A 22,373-nucleotide genomic window follows, 5' to 3' on the forward strand; every position below is an offset into this window, starting at 1 on the left:
ACGATGTAACCAAAAGCCCACGGAGCTCATCACTCAATGTCTTGGTCTAAAGCAGCCCTGGTCAGATTTTAAGATGGTTCAACCAGTTGTAAGAAGAGCCTGGTCAAATTTCAAAGATTACTCTCACGTGTAGAAATATATGCAAAGTTAAAAAATATTTTTGTGTGGTATTTTTGGGGGGTACTGACAGGGTAGCTTGGTTGATACAGAAAATGTTAAAATTGCATTGGCTAGTGGGCCTCCTTCCCTTTCGGCGTCTGGAGTGCAGGGGTCCGGGAGGAAGACTCTAGTAACTCACCGTCTGGAACACCATCTGGGACAGAAAACTGGCTGTGATTTTGCCGATGTCCCTCTCACCTCCCATCTTACAAAGGATGTAGCCATAGAGGTTAGCAGCTTGGAGAGAAATCCCAGCTGTCACAAGGGCCTGCGCTCAAACAAAGCAAATTCTTTTAAGAGCATATATTGAACCCCACCCACCCCCTCCCCCCAAACCACATAGAAGCAACTCTGGCCTGTACCTAGTCACAGCCAACCTTCTCTGAGCACTCGCCGATCATCATAGGTACCTTGTCAACAACCCAAGAGGTTGGTGCCATTATCATCCCATTTTACAGGGAAGAAAGTGAAGCCCAGAGAACCAAAGTTGCCCACAGTCCCAGAGCCGATGCAGGGCTGGACTGGCATCCAAACTCCAGAGCCCCTGCTTTTAATTATACTGCTGCTCCTACGGTCTGTGGGTATTTTGTTTTCCCAGTGAGGCAGATCACAGCACTAAGATGGTAAGAAAACTGAAATGAAACTTCATAACTCTGAGGTGAGCTTATTCCTATTGAGGAAGGGTTCCAGAGTAGGCTAGCACATGCTTTTGCTTTCAACTCCTTCCTCAGCATTATTCCTAGGCATCCAGAAGATCCAGCCCATGGTCATCGGTGGGGGAGTGGATAAAGCAAACGTAGCGTGGCGGTATAGGGGCCTATTACACAGCCATAGAAAAGGAAAGAAATACTGATAAATGCTGCAACACCGACGAACCTTGAAAATCCCATGTTAAGTGAGAGAAGATCACAAGCAATCGTGTTCTAGAATCCTAGTTATAGGAAGTACCTGGAATAGGTGAGCCTATTGAAACAGAAGAACGAGGAGCAGGGCCAGGAGGGAGTGAGGGCTAAAAGGTACAGGGTTTCTTTCTGGGGGGATGAAACTACCCCCACACTGGCTGTGGTGTTGACGGCACCACAGTGAATCCCCTGGAAACCCGGCGAATGGCACACGCTAATGGGTGAATGGCCCGGTACGTGAACCATCTCGGTAAAGCGGTTTCCAACCAATTGGCAGACGACAACGGAACCCGCTCGTGCCCCCTGTTGCGCGCAGATGGCGGAGCCACGCCAGGGCCAGGCGGTGCCTTACCAGCCACTCGAGCTTCAAGGAGAACAAGGTGCTGAAGAAGAACACGGTCCAAATCAGCGGGCAGATGACGAGGCCAAGCCAGAAGATGCGCGCCTCTGCTTCTGTGGCCACGCTGCGCTGCGGGGACGCCTGCCGGGGAGGGAGGGCCCCGTCTTCAACGGGAGCGCACTCCCGTTCTCGCTCTTTGCATGCGGCGGCCACCAGGCGCAGGGCCGATGGGGGCGGCAACCAGACCCGCATGGAGCCCAGAGGGGACCCGCGCAAACTTCCACAGCCACGTCCCCGCTGCGAGGCGGACCCGTAGCAGACGGTACCTTTCTGGCCTCAAAAATCCAGCGGCCCTTCCCGTCTTCGTCTATGTGGTTCCACCAGCGGAGGCCCACCAGCAGTCTCCCGGTCACGTTCTGGGGGACATGGACAGAAGGACCCGAGGCACGCCATAAAGAACAAGTCGTCTTTTCACTGACAGACAAAAGTCCGTTCGTGTTGAACTTGTCCCGGGAGTACGGGGAGAGGGGAACTGAACCATGGCAGGTTCTGAGAATCCGTGGGAGTCTCCTAATTTTCACCTCAGTTTACCTGTAAGTGACTCCCCCCCCCCCACCACGCACACACCCCCCAAAAATATGTGGCATATTTTAAACGTATGCCAGGTTTGCCAAAAATCCAAAGCCAGGTGGAGCTGTCACTCGCATAAGACACGTCCTTGCAGCGATGACAACTGAGGACCAGAACCATCGTTCAGCTCTGAACAATGGGTTTTAACTTGAATTTCAAGTAATGTCGGCTCAGTATGTATTTGCAGTTTCAACAAAAGTACCTCTCGGCTCAAATCGGCCACGTGCAGCAGGAGGGTCACCATCTAGAAACACAGCCCTTGTGTTTCTGGAACGATGGCATCATGAGCAAAGGGGCCTTACCTTCACAGACCAGAAGTCAAAGGACAGGAGGAGAAGCACAGTGACAAAGCAGCCCACAAAGCTTCTGCTGAACCAGTCACAGCACACATAGGTGACGATGGCGCTCACTCGGAAAAACAGATGGAAAAAGGTGGCCAACGGGTGCCTAGGAAAGAACCCAGAAGCCCCCTCACTGCAAAGGCCAAGAGGACCGTCACCGAGCTCACTCTGTGGGTTCTGACTTTCCGAGTTGTCCCCAGTGCACTGCGAGCCCGACTCAGGCCGCAGCTCTGCAAACGTCCCTAAGTCACAAGTTCTGAAACAGTCATTAGTATACTAGCATCTCTCCCCTCTCGAAGAATCCAGTACTTTCCCCTAACTCGATTTCAAAGATCACTTGCCTTCTTTGAAACTTGGGTACCTCTGAAGTGAAACAGGACAGTGGTCACTGCCTCCCCACCTGGCAGTGATAAGGACCAGTTCCCTAAAGGTAAAGGTTGGGTTATTCCACCAGTAACAGAGCAGTCCACGTGCAGCCCATGGGTGCAGTCTCGTGTCACCAGGGAACGCGTGTTCCTGGAGAGAGGGAAATCCTGACCTGTCTCACAGCAATTTATAAAGAAAAAAGTCTGAGAGACCAGAGACCCAAGGTTAGATGGATGACGAGGCCACCCATGTATCCAGGGCGGAGAGAACAAAGACCTACAGGGGTCAGGCAGGTGCTGGTGGTGGGTGACACGGACCAGGGAGGGGACCCTTCTGGCATCTACGTTGATAGAGCACGGGAAGAAACAAGCAGCCAAGATGGAGAAGGCAGCCCTGCAAGGGGGACGGTGGTTGGCAGTTAAAGCACCAGCCAGGGCTCTGGAGGGAGAGGAGGAAGGGGCAGGCCTCCTCACCCAGCTCTGCTGGATCTGCTATTTGCACGAGAAGCCAGAAATGAAAAGTTGCAACGGGAAAATATTTTTAAAGGACAGAGACTGATCGATTAATAAAATATCACAGGCCGTGTTTCATACTGGCCCATGAGCCTCCAACTGGCAGTGGCATCAGGCAGGCACCTGCTCGTTCTTTCCAAGAAGGATGGCACAGAATAAGCGAACTGGGTTCCTGTGTAATTGTGCGGTTTCTGACTCTCAAGGGAACGTGAACTGATTGAGAACAGGAACTCATAGTGGCTTCTGAATTTACTCCTGGTGTTCCAAAGGAGGAGCGAGAGGTGCCAAACCACCGGCCATTCGCCAGAACACTTCTCCTCTGTGCCTTTCATATCCTGAGCTCTCCTGGTGGGCGGGGTGCAAGCCAGCCGGGGACATGTACCTAGCCCTGAAGAATCGGATGTGATCTCATAGATTCTCCAGATCTGGAATATTCCCGAACGTAAGACCCTCAGCAGTCTCTGATGCCCTTTTAACCTTAAATCTTTTTTTTAAATGTTCATGAGGGAGTACACATACGTGAACGGAGAGGGCCGAAGCAGAGAGCACAGAGCCCGACGCGTGGCTTGAACTCGCAAACCTTGAGATCATGACCTGAGCTGAAATCAAGACTCAGATGCTTAATCAGCTGAACCACCCAGGCGCCCCTAACCTTAAATCTTGAGAATCTTTTAACTAAATGTCTTAATACAATCCTAATGCCTCCACCCTGAAGATAAAGAAGTCCTCTTTCCAGAAATGAAAGTTCTTTCAGGGAAAAAGCCATGTTTGAGATCATTTTACATGCCTGATAATCGTACCTGGCATTTAAGATTCTCGGCAAATATTTGTCGTGCCAAGTCGTGTAGTTGAGTTTATATTGTAGAACAGTGTAGACCTAAAAGACGTAGGAGACACCCACCCATGTCCACAGATCCAGGCTAAAACCTGGAAGTTCATGCATTCGAATAAATCCCCTGCCCACCCACTTTTTTTTTTTTTGGCTGTGGTTTCCTAACTAATGCAGAAAAATTCCCATTGTTGGAAGGTTCTGCTTAGTTGGGTACCCGTCAAATGATTTCCTTAATTTATAATGGAAAGTACTATTATCGTGGCCATCATTACCCAAAGGCCAAAGTAGAAAAGGATGCCTCCTGCACCCTCAAATACGGCTTTCATCCTGTCCAATGCAGGCTGTCCTCTGGACCACCCTCCAAACCCTCCTTCGGTCCGCCTCTGTCCCCCGCCAGCACTCACAGGGGGAGCTTCCTGGTCTTGAGAGCAGTGAGGGCCATGGCTTTTGCCTGTCTGCCTTTCCCTGCCTGGGGACGGCGGGGGGGAGGGGGCAGTCTGCCACCCCCCGGGGTTCTCTCTGCCACCTCCATGGCCACAGAGCACCCTGACAGTCACCTCCACATCCCAAGGCCACTGGCTTCCAACTCCACCCTCCCAGGCACCCACCCGCTTGCCCCTAGAGAGGCAACCAGTCCTGAGGTGCCAGACTGCCCACGTTCAAATCCCGCTCCGACCTCGGAGCGGCTCCGCCGCCCTCCCTCAGCCACACAACCTCTGGGCACTCAATCTCCACTTCTGTAAAATGGGAATGCCAACACCAGCCACATCCTAGCTATTAAAAGATCAAGTGGAAGGTGGCACGTCAAAAGTGCTTGAAACAGATCGTGCTCAGAGACTGTAAACGGCTTACCTCAGCCCTCAGTCACTCGAAACCCATCTACCTCCAAGGAACCCAGCTGTGAAATTCCCCTCAAGACCACAACTTTCTCTCTCACTAGCCAGGGGCAGACCTTCGTCTCTGCAGGGATCTCCCGAGACTCCTGACCTCTCCATATCAAGCCCGCCCATCCCTCCATTTCACCGAAGAACCTTCTCCATTGCTCAGCTTGAACAGGTAGCACTTTCCGCTCGCTCGGTAGGCGACCCTCGACAGGCCAGGCCCAGAGGAGAGGAGGAGGAGGAGGAAGGGAGAGGAGAGGAGGGGAAATGAAATTGCTTCAGGTGTGGTGGGGGGGGGGGGGGGGGGCCAGTCCTTATGGGTGTGTGTTTTAGCGTAAATCCATGTTCACAGTTCTGTGCCCCACAGCTGCGGTCTTCCCCTCGGAGGGGATGTGGAAGGTTCTCGGCCCGGAAGGCACGTGCAAGCCACCTGAGGAAGCATAAAGGTGTGCGCCAGGCTACTACCCCCTCCCAGGGCAGGCGGGACCGGGCCTGCAGCGCAGCCCAGACCTGAATTTTGCAAAGGAAAAGCACCACTGTACCCTGGACTCATAAACTCTGGCCCAGGAGCCCAATCTGGCCCACTTCCTGTTTTGTAAGTAAAGTTTTATTGGAACACAGCCACGCTTACTCATTCGCTAGCCTGCCAAGTCGACAATGTTCTTACCCAGAAAGTATGCCAGCCTCTGCCCCAGACCGGCATGAACAATGATGATACTGGGCGCTATTCAAAACAAATCAAAATAGGGGTGCCTGGCTGGCTCGGTGGGTTGAGCATCTGAGTCTTGATTTCGATTTCGGCTCAGGCCAGGATCCCAGGGTTGTACGAGCAAGCCCTGCGTCGGGCTCCACGCGGAGCAGGGAGCCTGCTTGAGATTCTTATCCTCTCATTCATATTCTGTCTCCCTCCCTCTCTGTTCACTGGAGAGCTCATGCTCTAGAATAAGTAAAAGTGAAAAAAATTTTAAAAACAAACCAAAATAAAGCTAACTGCTACTAATGGCCCCCCACCTCCCCCCCCACCCCCCGCAAAAAATCTGCTTTCAGAAGCTGCAGGCTGGGAGCTGGCTGGCTGGCAGAACCAATGGATCGTGCTAGAAATCAGAGCATCTTTTTCTCTGGGGGTGGTTGAGGGGAGGGTGACTGAGAAGGTGACAAAGGTGCCGGAGACACTCTGTATCTCCATCTCGTCTGGATACATGTATAAAAGTTCAAACCAGGGGCACCTGGGTGGCCCAGTTGGTTAAGCATCCAACTTCGGCTCAGGTCATGATCTCACGGTTCTTGGGTTCGAGCCCCACACTGGGTTCTGCACTGATGGTGCAGAGCCTGCCTGAAATTCTTTCTCTCTCCGTCTCTCTCTGCTCCTCCCCTACTTGCCCCCTCTCTCCTCCTCAAAATAAACAAACTTTAAAAAAAAAGTTCAAACCATCTACTTTAGCGTACTTTATGTACATTATACCTTTGAAAAGTTTTGCTTGAAGCTCCTGACCAATCTTTGCAAATCACCCTAAAAACTCTACATGTGATACAATCCAGTAATCACGCTGCTCAGGATTTACTCAAATGAGTCTAAAACTTCAGTCCACACCTACCACAGGACACAGTTATTTACAGCAACCTTATGCATCACTGCCCCAAACTGGGAGTGACCCAAGATGTCCTCCATAGGTCAATCGATCGTCTGTGGGTCCTTCCACACAGGGGAATGCTATTCAGCCCTAAAAAGCAATGAGCTCTCAAGCCATGAAAAGGCCAAGAGGAACCTTAGATGCATGTTACAAAATCAAGCCAGTGTGAAAAGGCTGCTTACTGTAGGACTCCAACACTAGGGACATTCTGGGAAAAACTGAATGGTAGACACAGTTAAAAAAAAAAAAAAAAAAAGTTGCTAGGGGTTGTGGACAGTGGGGGGAAGGGAGAGAAGAATACGGGGATTTTCAGGGCAGTGAAATCCTCTCCACAACACAATGGTGGATACATGTCATTATGCTTATGTCAAAGCCTAGAAAATGCCCACCGCCAGCACGGACCCTCATGTAAACAAGGGACTGTAGGTAACAATGCCGTGTTGGTTTGTAACACATCCAAGACACTAATGCAAGCTGTTAATAGGGGAAACTTTGGGGCGGGGGAGGGCTCATGGGGACTCTGTACTGTTTGCTCATTTTTTCTGTAAACCTAAAACTGCTCTAAAAAATGGACACAGAGGGTGGTGGATGGGGGTTGGGGAGAGGCTGTGTCTAAACAAAGTAAAAAAAATAAAATAGGGGGAGGTCCCACAAGGACACAAGTCCCCTGTCCCATTTTTTTAAGGTTAATTTTGAGAAGGTGAACAGGGGAGGGAAAGAGAGAGAAAGAGAGAGGGAGAGAGAGAATCCCAAGCAGGCTCCGGGCTATCAGTGCAAAGCCCAACAGGGGCTCAATGTCACAAACTGTGAGATCATGACCTGAGCTGAAATCAAGAGTCAGACGCCTAACCGACCGAACTACCCAGGCGCCCCTCCCATACGCTTCTAAGGAAGGTCTGACTTGAGGGGGAAAGGTTGGTTTAATCCCAAATTCAGCAGAGATTGAACAGTATCCTAAAAAATTGTCTTGTGTTTGTTTAAATTACTTTGAAAATCATGCTCTGGTTTTTAAAGACTATCTCCAGCTTGAATTCCTCAGCAAACATTCTATTTTACGTTCTCTTCCTTCAATTTAAAACCTCCTCCTTCAGGGGTACCCGGGTGGCTCAGTCACTGAAGCATCCGACTCTTGATGTCAGGGTCGTGAGTTCAAGCCCCATATTGGGCTCCGCACTGGGCATGAAGCATACTTGAAAAAAACCAAAAACTATATATATTTAATTAGATTATAGAATATACATTTTATATATATCATATATATGATTTATATGATATATATGCATATGATATATATCATATATATCATATATATGTCATATATATCATCTTTCAGACACTGGGGAAAGCTCTGCTTTTCACTGGGACAAAGGATGAGGAAAGACCGTATCTTTACTCTTCGGTTTACTCTGCCACAACCAACCAACCAACCAAGCATATGAGGTTGTGCCTAGAATTTGCATCCCAACGACCCAGGGGCTGGAGTGGATGCAGGGGTGAGGATGTAACACTGGCCACGTGCTGATCCCAATGGAGGCTCACTGTTCTCTGTACTTTTATGTAAATTAAAATTAAAAAGTATAAAAAGAAATCAGAGGCAACCTCAACTTTGCATTGAGGCAAGAATAAACCAAGCCCACGAGTTGATATTCTGGGGGTTATCTGTGGTCAAAATAAAAATCCAGACCTAAAAATCCCCAACTGAGTAATTGACCATTACAGTTGGATGCATGAGGAAAATTCCAGAAAGCAGGTCCTTTCTTCTGGGCTTACCAACTCCTCGCACCAAAAAAAAAAAAAAAAAAAAAAAAAAAAAAGGAAAGAAAGAAAGAAACCACCAACCAACCAACCAACCAACAAAAGGCCACTCCTACTTGCAACATAAATGCCTGCCCAGCCCCTACCCAGACAGTGGGGGCAGGGAGAGCCAGAGAGCCTAGACCCAGGCTCGCACACCATCCTTGCCGAGTGAATGTACGGCCCTGGCCGAGGCTCAGGGCCTTGGTTTACTCATCTATAAGATGGGAGGACAACATCTGCCCCAGGTGCCTGACGTTCCTGGACAGGAAATCCCTAGGACACCAGACCAGAGGGGGCATGAGGTGGCTGTGGCTAATCACTCTGCTGTTTCTCATTCATGGTTACAATTTGTTGGGGGGGGTGGGGGGCGGGCGGGGAGAAAGCCTGGGCTGGGGATGCTCCTTTTAGACATCCTCTGTCAGAGGTTTTCCCCCAACTGGTAAAAATGAGCAGTGTGCTATTTATTTCTTCAGCCCCGACGCCCACTTAGAGTCAGGTGTGTCTTCCGCTCCCAGCAGCGTGCCAGCATGAAGACGTGGGAGGAAGGGGACCCCCAGGCGCAACGCCGCCTGCCCATCCCTCATCCGCTCCCCTCGACTGCTGGGGTCTCACTGGAAACGTGTGATCAGCAGACCCCCACCAGGCCTCCTGAGCCCCCATCTGCATTTTAACTACACCTCAGGGGACTCGTGGGCTCCTCTCAATCAAGGGGCCCTCCCTATTCCTTCCTCAACATGGACTCGGCTCCAGGAGCAAAAAAACAAACAGGTGCGGGTCTCTGCGGCCTCTAAAAGCGGGGACCCCTCTGTGCCCTTCCGAAACCCCGTGGGCCTGGCCAGCCGGCGGGGGGCGAAACGTCTGCACAGAATCAGAGGTTTCTTCCCCCGAATGCCCCAGAGGTAGTGTTCACACCTCTGTCCTGCAGAGTCACTCGTCGCCTCAAGCGACAATGTCCCCCTCCCACCTCTGTCAACTGAGCCCGGGACAGGCAGGTTTTCAGACAGTTGGGACGCCTACACAGATGCGGACCGCTATGTCCTCACGGCTTGGATTCAAAGGTCAGCACGACAGAAGTCTGAGTGTTTTAGCAAATTTAAACAAACAAACAAAATAAGCAGACTTCCCTCTGGTTGCCAGGGTTGTAACTTGTTTCTGTTCTTTATTTCTTCTTAAAGAGGCATCCCAACTTTAGAGGCTGGACAGGCTTAGCAGCAAGTTAAAGTGGACCCCCAGAGACAAGTCAGTGGGCCCCTGGCTGCTCGGCCCATGTGGGCCCTCTGGGGGGATCCTCCCCTCTTTCCCGGGAGGGCACCAAGGCAGAGACACCCGCCCCTCCCCCAGCCACAGAGCCCAGAGTTTTCACAACAACTGGAAAGCCAAAACAACAGAAAACCTGTCTTCCAGCAAAAACCTGCACGTGTGTGTGCACAGCAGCAACCTTCCCGATGGCCGAAACGTGTCCAGCGCTAGGCAGATGAACAAAATGGGACCGATCCACACAGCGGGACATTATACGGCCAGAGAGAGGAAGGAAGCATGGACACAGGCCATCGGGAGGACAGACCTTGAAAGCGTGAGGCTAAAGTGAAAGAAGCCAGACAAAAAGGCAGAGATACTGTCGGATCCACCTGCGCGAGGAATCTAGAGCAGGCAGGTTCACACAGCCAGCGAAGCAGGACGGCGAGGGAACAGAGTCATTGCTCAATGTGTACCGAGTTTCGGTTTGGCAGACGGACGGCGGTGACGCTTGCACAACAATGTGAACGTACTTACCAGCACCGACCATTTCCAGTACTTGGAAATGGTCACAATGGTCCATTTTAGATGATGCATATGTAACCACAATAAAAAACATGAAAAAAAAGAAGGGACGAAGGGCTAACACCTGCTACAACGCGGAGGAACCCAGAAAACAAATGGAAATGCTGAGCCAAAGCAGCCGGGGCACATAGGGTAGGATTCCACTCCTGGGAAACATCCGGAACAGGCCAATCTAGAGGGCAAGCACAGGAGAGGCTGCAGGGGGCAGGGGGACAGGGGAACGGGCGAGTTTGCGTTCAATGGGCAAGGGGGTTTCCTTTTGGGGGGATGCAAAGGTTCTAGAACCAGACAATGGTGATGGTTCCACGCCTGTCACAGAATCGTTCACTTTAAATGGTTAAAAATGGCCAATTTTACATGATGTGTAGTTTACCACAACTTCCAAGCGAGAGAAAAGAAATGGGGAAATGAGAGCCGCCCTCAGGAGCTCTCCCAAAAAAGGGGGCGTGGGGGGAGCGGTGACTAGCGGCTCTGGGTACAAGTTGGGACACGCTGATCAGCGGTCTGGCTGGGTTCACATCCCAGCTCCACCACCGAAGACCTGGGTGACCCTGAGCAGGTGGCTTAACCTCTCTGTGAGAGTCCCGTTCTCCTCACCCATGAAACGGGGTGAGAAGGGCTGCTGGGGTGGGGGTGGGGTGCCAATCAGGTGTAGTTCACATGAATCACGTGCCCCAAGCGGAGCAGCACGTGCACGGTGGCAGCGCTGACTGGAGGGAGATGCGGGGAACCCACGAGGGGACGATAAGGTCCCTGAGGGCTTGGGGCACTGCCTGGCGGGCAGCGGGGCTTCAATAAATGCCAGCTGCTCCCAGACACAGTGCATCGGGGACTCGCCATTCCACCCCCTTCTTCCACAGACGGATCACCTGGGTCCCTCGTTCAATCAGGATTCTGATTCGGGAGGGCGGGGGTGGGGGCGGGGCAAGAGTCTGCATCTCAATGAGCATCCAGGTGATGCCAGTGCTGCTGGGGCCTCAGAGCAACCTGGGGGTGGCAGGAATCGGGGAAAGCAGCCACCCGCTGTATTCGTCTCCTGGAGCTACTGTGAACAAAGCACCAGCAGCGGGGTGACTTAAAACAACAGAAAGTTCTCCCTGCCCACCCGGAGGCCAGAAATCCAAACTCACAGCGTGGACCGGGCTGGTTCCGCTGAGGGCCGTGGGGACGATCCATCCCGTGCCGCTCCGCTACCTTCTGGTGGCGTGCCTGGGCTTGTGGCTGCCTCACCTCAATCTCTGCCCCCAGTGTCGCACGGCGTCAACGGGCCTGCCTTTTTATAAGGACACCAGTCACTCTGCATTAGCAGCCCACCCTGCTCCAGTGTGACCTCATCTTAACTAATCCTATCTGCAAATGCAAAGACCCTCTTACCAAATAAGCTCACCTTTTGCGGGACTAGAGGTTAGAACTTCCACAGATCTTTTCTGGGGGGAGAGGAGACAAGTCAACCCATAACACCCACCTTGGGACAATTGAGCCCAAGGAAGCCAGGTAGGAAGGGGACACAGAGGCATCTTGCAGATGAGGAAGCCAGGAAGCAAGGTGAAGTGAATCGCCCCAGGCTCTGAGCAAAGAAGCATTTATGTAGGTAATGGCAGCTGGAATCAGGCCCCACCTCCCCTCTCTCTGGCTTCACGCCCCAGAGGGAACCGGGTCTGCCCAAAGACGGGTCGGGAAGGCTGGCTAAGTGCTAGCAGCTGCTCTGAGCGGCAGACTCTGCACCAGAACCCAAGTCCTTCGTTTCAGCCTAGAGTTTCCAGGCTGCCACACCTGTCAGCTGCCCCCCACTGAGCCACAGACATTGGTGAAACCTCTCCCCCCAATACATCCACTAAGAGATGAGTCTGGGTCCACCTGACACACTGTGTGGCCACAGAGCCTGGGAGCTGAGGCCAGAGACGCACCAAGACGCTGGCCTCTGGACTCCACGCGGGGATTCCAGGCACAGATGGACAAATGCACACAAGCCCGGGGCATCCGTACACCCCAGGTAGCAAGGAGGCTGTCAAAGACCATGGAAGTCGGACAAAAGACTCAGAAACCGGCTGGAAGAGGCTCCTGCCCGGCCACGGTGGGACCATCTGAGAAACAATCTGCAACTCATCTGATACTTACAAGCCCTCCGCTCACCTATGGGAGAAAAAAGAGGACGCGCTTGTGTCTACAACACAGGAGAATGAAGGGCAAGAATCTAACACACAATGTGCCCTGTCTCTGTAACGTACACCTGCCAATGACCAAAACGTCGACGAGGGGGAGACTGTAGATCACTACAGTTCACACGGAGAGGACTCAGGGAGGGACAGAGCTGAGGACAAGCAGGCATCAGGAGCCCCCGGTGGAAGGACACCCCACCCCCTGCCCCCTTGAAACTGGCGTCAAATCAACCACACCGGAATCCCATCCAGCCTCCGGCTCCAACTACTAACATGCAAGAAATCTAGGGGGGCCAAGGAAAATACTGAAGGACAAACAAAATCCAGACTGGAGGAAGCTCTACAGACCATCAAAGCAATGGCAAAGGGTTAGAAAAGACAGAAGGAGACTGGGGAGCCTATGGTTAAAAGGACCTAAGAAATCCGGCAACGTGGGAATGTTACTGGGCTGCAGTTCCAACAAATAAGTAAATAAAATTATGACACAATCAAGAAACTTTGGACACTGGCTGGATATTTCACAGTATTTGGGAATTATTATTTTAAAGTGAGGAATGCTACTGTGGTTCTGCTTTCAAAAGTAAGTTTTCTCGGGGCGCCTGGGTGGCTCAGTCGGTTAAGCGTCCGACTCTTGATTTCAGCTCAGGTCACGATCTCGCAGTTCATGGGATCAAGCCCCACGTCAGGCTGTGCACTGACAGTGCAGAGCCTGCTTGCGATTGTCTCTCCCTCTTTCTCTGCCCCTCCCCTGCATGCACTCTGGCCCTCTCTCTCAAAATAAATAAACTTAAAAAAGAAAAAGAAAAGAAAAAGAAAATGTCCTTTAAAAACTAAAAATAAAAATGAGTTTTCTTTTAGAGAGAACATATCAAATTATGCTTGAAGTGACGTGATGTGGTGTCTGGGGTTTGCTTCAAAATAACCAGGGGATAATTCAAAGGACTGGCCATGAGTTTATCATTTCTGAAGCTGAGTGATGGGTCCGTGGGGTTCATGATTTTATTCTATGTGGTGTGCGTGTTTGGAACGCTCTATAATATATATACATATATGTACATAATTTTTTTTTTTAAGTAGCCAAGGAAGTAGATGACTGCCTTGCAAATTTCAGTTCTCCTATTTACTGTGTGACCTTCGACAAGTGACTCTACCTTCCTGGTCCAGCTTCCTCCCCTGAAAAATGGTGATAATCATATCTACTTCATACCAGTGCCTGGAGCCCGGGGGGCACTCTGTGCCCACACGCACGTCCGTTCCTTCTTTGGGCTGGGCTCTGTAAGTACCCAGCCTCTGAGATGTTCCCCAGTGATCCCAATCTCCTGGTGTTCACACCCTTGTATGGTCACCTCCCACAGTGAACCAGGGCTGGTCTGCATGACTGATAGAATATACTACAAATGACTGTATGTCACTTCTGAGATTGGTCACTTTCTCTTGCTCTCTTCCTCTCTCTCCCTGGGAGAAGCCAGCTGTCTTCTGTTGTCAGCACTATGGAGAGGCCCACATGGCAAGGAGCTGAGGCGCCCAACCAACAGCCATGTGAAGGCGCCATCTTGGAAGTGGCTCCTCCAGCCCCAGTTGGACCTTCAGATGACCTCAGCTTTGGCTAATCACTTGACTGCAGCCTCATGAGACCCAGAACCAGAACCACTCAGCTAAGCTGCTCCCACACTGCTGACCTTCACAGCGTGAGATAATAAATGTTTGCTGTCTGAACCCACTAAGTCTGACGTAATTTGTTATGCAGCAGGAGCTAACTGATACAGGCTCTAATGTTGAAGAGTTTTAACTGTAACCCACGTTATGTTTTGTCAGGTGGTTTCAAAGGGAGGAAGGACAAGGAGAGTCAGGTTCCTCTAAGAATCCAGGTGGTAAAATGAAGGGTCCCAGCCTTACTTGGAGAGAGGTGGGGGTAGGGGGATGAGGCCGTGGGGGCAAGATGCTGTTACGCTCACCTCTTTTAAATGGGAGACCTAGAGTTATTAACCGAGGGAGAGAAAGGACTGATTTTCCAGAAGGCTGGAGTAGAAGCCAGCACAAAGGTACTTTAGAGCAGGTGGCAGGCACCTCAGAGAGGTCGAACAAGGTAAGAAATCCGTATTGTTACTTGTTTTTACCCTGGATCTGAGTGGGGTGCTTTCTTTGGGCACTGAAAATAGAAAGCAGAATTCACCTAACTCACCCATGTATGTGCTTTTATTTCTCAAGAGCTACTAGATTTTGCCAGAAAGGGCAGCATGTGAAGGCATCAAATGTTAGCTATTGTGTGAGGTTGGGTTCTTGCCTGAATCTCGGAAGCTTCAGCTGCCTCATCCACAAAATGGAGAGAATCCGGTCTTTCCTTCCATTTTGGCCATTTTAACATTTCTGGAATCAGGACGTACGCACAAATGGACACAATTATTAACATGGTATTCATTTCTTGCCCCGCACCCCCAACAGCTATAACTGAACGTGCATCTTACAGCACCTTGGAAACAAAGGCCGTGGGTGGTAGGGCCCAACTTGTAGGTTATTTAATGGGAGAACAGAAATCATATTAACTCATATTAATGAACTTAACTGTTAATTCATTCAGCAGATACCGAATCACCAGCACGGCCCGTGGGAGCCCTGTTAAACTGGGTTCTTTAGAATTTGTGTGACATTTCAAAACATATTTGTTCTTTCTGGCAACAAAAGAATTTGCCACATGCAGACAGAGCAGTTTCTGCATCCAGATTTGGAACCGGCTCCTCTCTAAGGAACCCTGGGTTCTTTGGCGAAGAGAATCAAAGACCATTCTGGGGGCTGGAGTGCAGCTCAGAGGTGGGGGAGGGCAAAAAATGCCATTTCTGGGCCACCTATTCAATAGTGACAGAGCTTGAGAGGTGCCTGGGTGGCTCGGTCGGTTAAGCATCTGCCTCTCGATTTTGGCTCAGGTCACAATATCACAGCTGGTGAGCTCAAGCCCCACATGGGGCTCTGTGCTGATGGTGCAGAGCCTGCTTGGGATTCTGTCTCCCCTTCTCTCCGGTCTCTCTGTCGTCTGTCTCTCCCTCCCTCTGCCCTTCTCTTCTGCTCGCACGCGTGCTCTCTCTCTAAAATAAAAAATTAAAAAAAGAAAGGCTAGGAATATTCCAGAATAACTAAATGCAGTGGGTAATCCTGGGTTGGTATGCATACACACCTACACACACACACACACACACACACACACACACACACACACACAGCAAAGTATTAACAGCTGGTAAACCCAGGTCAAGGGCATGTGTTAGTTCTCTGTACTGTTCTTGCTTTCTGGTAAGTTTGAATTTATTTCAAAGTAGAAAGGTTTTTAAGTCCTTTTCAGGATGTTGATTCAAAATATTTTCTTTAAAAATTTTTTTTCATGTTTATTTATTTTGAGAGAAAGAGAGAGAGAGAGACAGAGCACAAGCAGGGGAGGGGCAGAGAGGGAGGGCGAGAATCCCAAGTGGGCTCTGCACCGTCAGCCTGACATGGGGCTTGATTTCACAAACCGTGAGCTCACAACCTGAACCAAAATTAAGAGCCAGTCGCTTAACTGACTGAGCCACCCAGGTGCCCCCAAAATATTATTTTCTATCAACGTATGCTGTTGCTGTGTTTTATGATTTCTGCATCTGGGGCCCACAAATCATCACATCGAGAGTAGCAAGTTTCGTCACTGCTGCGCATGTGTATGTATGCAGGTGTTTGTGGGTCAATTTGGGGCCCAAACAATGACTAATGCTGCAATGAAAACTGTAGTTTAACTTGTCCAAGGACATGGAATTAAACTTGCAATCAACATACAAATGTTTTGAACTGGTCTTCAAAATTGTTTAAGAAATAAGTAATTTTTAGGGGCGCCAGGGTGGCTCAGCGATTAAGCATCCGACTTCAGCTCAGGTCATGATCTCACAGTCCATGAGTTCGAGCCCCACGTCGGGCTCTGTGCGGACAGCTCGGAGCCTGGAGCCTGCTTCGGATTCTGTGTCTCCCTCGCTCTCTGCCCCTCCCCCGCTCACGCTCCGTCTCTCTCCCTCTCTCAAAAATGAATAAACATAAAAAAATGTATAAATAAACCAGTAAATAAATAGGTAAAATCAAACTCATTTAAAATACTTTCCTGGCCTAAGAGAGTATGTCGGAGGCTTGGAATCAGTACCCCTGACTATTCCTCTGCAATTTCGATTGTAAAGTACTTTAAAATCCAGGGCAGAGAGTCATGTGTATGGCAATGCAGGAAGGAGGTCAGGATCTGCTACCACGAGCTGTGGCTGCATCTGAGTCACCCTGAAAGTACCTTGCTCCTGTAACGAGCGAGGAGTGACTAGGCCGCCCCGGGACACCCAAGGCTGAGCCCCGGTGTGAGAGGATTTCCTCAGGGCTGCGGAAGGGCCAGCCCCGGAGCTGGCCCATCACATTCTCACCCAGACCCACTGAGTTGGTCTCTACTAAGGAAATTCACGAGCACCACCTGGCAAAATTACGGGCTAAGCTTGGTATCTGTACCCACCCTCCCGTGCTGATGACAGTGGGCACACTCCCTATCATCCACAAAGGGACAACCGAGAAAAATCTCCCGAGGGGCCTGGGACACAGAAAAGCTGTGCTGCCGGAGGTTTCCACACCCATATCCACAGGGACTGAGTTGGCACCTTCAGGGACGGGGCCTGAGGACCCGAAGTCTTGCCCCTTCTTTGAGGTCCTCGGAGATGCTGATGAAGTTGGGACCCCGAGACTCCAAGACCTGCATCTAGGCTCCCCGCCCCACCACTTCCAACCATCTCTCTCTGACCTTGGACTCCCACCCCCGGAGCTGGAAGAATCTGCACAAAGGTCCGTCTGAGCCAAGTCCCCGAGTGTGTGCCTGGAGTTCAGCCAGTCCAGGCCACCAGCAACTTCCACTCTGGCCCCTTCACCAGCCTCTTAACACATCTCGCTGCTTCCACCCTTGCCCTATGGCCACATGCCAGTCACAGGCAACTTTCTCAAGTGTCGGTCAGATCACACCGTCCCCTCCCTGCTCAAATCTCTACAAAGATCGCCCATCAGACGCAGATGAAACTCCAAATTCGCCACTGGGCTCTTCAAAGCCTCACATGTCCATCCCCCTAATCAATCTCCAACTGTCTCTCCCTCTCACTCCTCACTTCCTACATTGCTGGCTTTCCCTTCCTGGGACTATCCCTCTCTAAAGTTTCTTTGTTTAACAGATACTTGCTTAGATAGTCACTGCCTTCTCCTTAGTTAAAATGTCAGTTCCGTGAGGACCAGAACCAGGTTTTCTCTGTCTGGTTTTCTCTGTGTCCCCCAGCATAGTGTTCAGCACACAGAGGCTCTAGAAAGTTTCTGTTGATTTAACGAACAAATGAAGTGCACGCAAGAATAAACCAGTGGTTCTCAAAAGGGAAGTGATTTTGCTCCTTTTGCAAAAGCAATAAATATCTGGAGACATTTTCGGTTGCCACAACTCGGGGACCGCTATGATCCAGTGGGGTAGTGGCCAAGAAACGCTGCTACGGTGCACAAGACAGTCCTCTCAACAAAGAATGTCAGGCCCTGGGAGCAGCTGGTGGCTCAGTCGGTTCAGCGTCTGATTCTTGGTTTCGGCTCAGGTCATGATCTCACGGCTCAGGTTCAAGCCCCGCATCAGGCTCTGTGCTGACATTGCGGAGCCTGCTTGGGATTCTCTCTCTCTCTCCCTCTCTCTCTCTCTCTCTCTCTCGCTCTCTCTCTCGCTCTCTGCCCCTCCCCCACTCACACGGTCTCAGTCTGTCTCAAAATAAGTACTTAAACTTAAAAAAATAAATTAAAAAAAGAACGTCTGGCCCCACACGTCAGTAGCATCAGCCCAGAATAAATGAATGAGTGAATTAAATCCTATGGGTCCACACGGTTAGCCTCCTGTCCGATATCAAACATCAGAACCTGACCACCATCCCCCAGTGCCCTCCCTGATTGTGTGGGCCACACTTGAGCAAAAATCTCCTTCTGGTGATTTTATTGTTGACGGGGCTTATGCAATCGATTTCATGTTAGCAAGAAATGTAAGGGGAAGTTAGGCTGCTGTTGATACAGGAGTTAATTTCAAAATATGAATTCTGTGCTCTAATCAAAGAGAACCGAAATTTGTCCAGTTCCCTGATTCTGCAGGCTGTTTTCCTTGGTAATCATGGACCTTCCTTAAAATTAAACCCTCAGCTCTTGGTGGGACCTGCTTACGTGTTGTATTTCTAGATGTTTAAAATAGATTTCAGAGTGGGGGGAGGGGCAGCACGACCTCCCCAAGGTCACTGGGGACAGGGGTCCAGGGGAGGGGTCCTCAATTACTGAGGCGAACACTTTCTGGGATAACAACAAAGAAAAACCAAAATTCTTCTCCTCCTTTCTGTGTTGGAGCATGGTGTGTGTGTGTGTGTGTGTGTGTGTGTGTGTGTGTGTGTGTGGCAATTAGAGATGCACCTGTGTTGATTTCAGAGCATTGCAGGTGGCCGCCAAGGCTCTGTCTGTGGTCACATGCCGACTGCTCCTTCCTTACCTCTCACCCCACCAGCTTCCCTCGGGTCAATGTCAAACGTAGAGGGGTTGGGAATGCTCTGAGTCCCCTCAAATGCAAATTTAACTTATCCAAATCCAAACCCTAGAGGGAGGGAGGGAGGGAGAATAACCCAATCAGGGTTCTCAACAGGGGTAATTTTGCCCCTAGGAGACATCTGGCCACTCTGGAGACTTTCCTGGCTGTCACTTGGGGATAGGGTGCAATGCTACTGTTGCTAAAATCGTACAATGCACAAGACAACCCCCACAAGGCAGAATTATCGATCCCAAATAGCAATTAGTGCTGACGTCAAGAAAACCCGCTCTGAACACCGGGAGCAATGCAGCACTCCCACGGACACAGGGGACAATGTAACGTATTCCCCAGAGGAAGCCCCACACAGAAGCCCTACAAGTGCTGTTCGCACGGTTCATCCCCAAGTGTCCCTCCCTGCGTGAGCATCTGGCCCCCTCAGCAGGGTGTGATGCAAGATTCAGACTCTAGGGCTCAGATCTGCAGCCTCCTAGCCGCGCGCCCCTGAGCAACTCCGTCCAGTCTGTCAATTGCCTTCACCCTTAAAGCACTAAAAACCATTGCATCCATTTCACGGGTTCGCGATACAGATTAAATGAATCGTAATTGCTGGGTCGGTGTTTGCTATTACTGTTACTTTTCATTCCCTCTAACTTCCCCTCAAAAACAGCCAACAGTTCCATCGGTGGCTCATTTGGATGAGCAGGCTTCTTATCCTGCCTGGGAACACAAAGCGACAGTGGAGACGCTTCCTGAGAGGCAGAACATTACTCTGCTGGACCGACTGGTCAGGGATTTGTGGGGACAGTTTTGACTCCTGGTGATTTTTGCCCGAGGGCCTGGCCCCCGCTAACATGTGACTCCCTGGGGCATCTGGGACCACGGGACAGCATCCTCCTTAACTCAAGACCCTGGGCCGGGTGAGGACCAGCCATGCAACACCGACTGAACCCCGCCAATAAACCAACCCTGACAATTAGGACCAAAATCAGATGTAAGAACTCTGTCCGCGGCAAGAGGAAACCACCCTACTCAGGGGTATCCGCGGGACCCCATGGCCTTTGGGTCTACGCGCATTGTGTAAAGACAGTGCCTTGAGAGTATAGACATAACTTTCAACAGGAGACAGTCTCCTGCTCCAGGGACAGCCGCAGTGTGATGTCCTGTTCCACCTGAGGACACGCCCCCACCCTGGCCCTGCCCACAGCAGCAGGACACAGAAGTCACACACAAGGCGGATAACAGGCACCATTTATGAAAGCCACACAAGGCGCCAGGGGTCCCACTCAGCCGGCTATATATGTCTGTCGCCTCACCTAGTCCCGTTTACACAAGCCTACGATAGAGCCAACATGATCCCCACTGGACAGACGAGAAGATGGGGATCTAGGAGGTGCTCTGACTTGGTCAAGGTCACTGCGACTACAGGGTTACCATCAGGTCTTCCTGGGAATGTCCTGGGTCTCCCAGGGCAGTGTTGTTACTTGCCCGCTGGTAGCGTGGAATTGCCTGTGGGTTGGAGGAAATGACCTGACAGGCAGGCCTGGACTTCAGTGAACCCTGACTGGAGATCGGTGGACTCAAGATCCAAACCTGGGTCTGTCTGATCTTTTTTTTTTTTTTTTTCAACGTTTATTTATTTTTGGGACAGAGAGAGACAGAGCATGAACGGGGAGGGGCAGAGAGACAGGGAGACACAGAATCGGAAACAGGCTCCAGGCTCTGAGCCATCAGCCCAGAGCCTGACGCGGGGCTTGAACTCACAGACCGCGAGATCGTGACCTGGCTGAAGTTGGGCGCTTAATCGAATGCGCCACCCAGGCGCCCCGAGGGTCTGTCTGATCTTGAGTCTGGGCTCTTCCTACTCCCCGAGGCAGCTGGAAGCCCAGAGTACTCACTCAAAGTGGGTCTGTAACACAGTGTGGCTAAAACAGAGAGTCTGCTGTAGGGCTCAGCAATCTCCCTCCTAGGTTTACGCCCTAGAGAGCTGAAAAACAAATGTCCACAGAAACACTTGTACACGAATGTTCACAGCAGCACTTTTTGTAAGAACCAAAGAGCAGAGAGGCGCCTGGGTGGCTCATATGGTTAAGCGTCCAGCTTAGGCTCAGGTCATGATCTCAAGGTTTGTGATCTCAGCCCCACGTTGGGCTCTGTGCTGACAGCTCAGAGCCTGGAGCCTGCTTCGGATTCTGTGTCTCCCTCTCTCTCTGCCCCTCCCCAGCTTGCACTCTCTCTCTAAAATAAATAAACACTAAAAAAAATTTTTTTTAAAGAACTAAAGGGCAGAAATAATGCAAATGGCCATCAACTTATGAATGGAAAAACAACATGTGCTTTAGCCATACGATGAAATATTATTCAGCCATAAAAAGGAACGAAGAAATGTGCAAACACGGTCAAACCCGGAAAACACGACGCTTAGCAAAAGAAGAAAGACAAAAGGCCATATTCTGGGTGATTCCATTTCTATGAGACGTCCAGAGCAGGCAAATTAGTAGGGGCAGAATGTAGATGGATGGTCGCCAGGGGCTGGGCGGGGGGAGACGTGGGGCAAGTAAGTGCTGAATGGGTACAGGGTTCCTGTCTGGGGAGATGAAAAAGTTCTGGAACCAGTCAGTGGAGACGGCTGCACAACCTTGTGAATATACTGAAAACCACACTGAGGTGTATTCTTTACAAGGGTGGTCTATGCGCTCAGTCGGTTAAGCATCTGACTCTTGATTTCGGCTCAGGTCACGATCACACGATTCGTGACTTCGAATCTAGCATCGGGCTCTGCACTGACGGTGTGAAGCCTACTTGGAATTCTGTCTCCCTCTCTCTCTCTCTCTGCCCCCTCCCCACTTGCTCTCTATCTGTCTCTCAAAATAAATTAAAAAACATAAACTTTAAAAGCTGGTTTATGATATGTGAGTTATATTCCAATTTAAAACACACACAATAGGACACCAAAAGCAGTAATAATGGAAGTAAAAATAGACAAAGAGAACTACGTCCAACTAAAAAACTTTTGTGCATCAAAGGACACAATCAACAGAGTGGAAAGACAACCTATGGAATGGGAGAGAATATTTGCAAATCACATATCTCATAAGGGATTAACATACACAGTATATAAAGAAGTCCTCCAACTCGACAGCAAAAACTCCACCCGATTAAAAAATGAGCAAAGAGGGGCGCCTGGGTGGCTCAGTCAGTTAAGCATCTGACTTTGGCTCAGGTCACGATCTCCCGGTTCATGAGTTCAAGCCCCGCGTCCAGGTCTGTGCTGACAACTCGGAGCCTGGAGCCTGCTTCGGATTCTGTGTCTCCCTCTCTCTCTGCTCCTCCCCCACTCATGCTCTGTCTCTCTCCATCTCTCAAAAATGAATAACATTAAGAACAATTTTTAAAAAGACATGAACAAAGGACTTGGCTGGACATTTCTCGAAGGAAGA

At 50.5% G+C, this 22,373-nt stretch overlaps 1 protein-coding gene across 2 annotated transcripts in view; it reads right to left on the bottom strand.

The window, feature by feature from the left end:
- The window catches only part of TVP23A (trans-golgi network vesicle protein 23 homolog A), a 30,851-nt gene that overhangs the window by 3,061 nt on the left and 5,417 nt on the right, over positions 1 to 22,373 (bottom strand). For both annotated transcript variants that reach the window (XM_027043267.2, XM_053212917.1), the window contains exons 3-6: positions 2,334 to 2,478; positions 1,728 to 1,817; positions 1,414 to 1,542; positions 299 to 427 (exon numbers count right to left, since the gene is read on the bottom strand). In XM_027043267.2, the coding sequence (XP_026899068.1) occupies positions 299 to 427; positions 1,414 to 1,542; positions 1,728 to 1,817; positions 2,334 to 2,478 (493 nt within the window). The remainder of the gene's footprint in view (positions 1 to 298; positions 428 to 1,413; positions 1,543 to 1,727; positions 1,818 to 2,333; positions 2,479 to 22,373) is intronic.

The sequence above is a fragment of the Acinonyx jubatus genome, chromosome E3 (assembly GCF_027475565.1).
Source record: "Acinonyx jubatus isolate Ajub_Pintada_27869175 chromosome E3, VMU_Ajub_asm_v1.0, whole genome shotgun sequence".
In the NCBI taxonomy this organism is placed as follows: Eukaryota; Metazoa; Chordata; class Mammalia; order Carnivora; family Felidae; genus Acinonyx; species Acinonyx jubatus.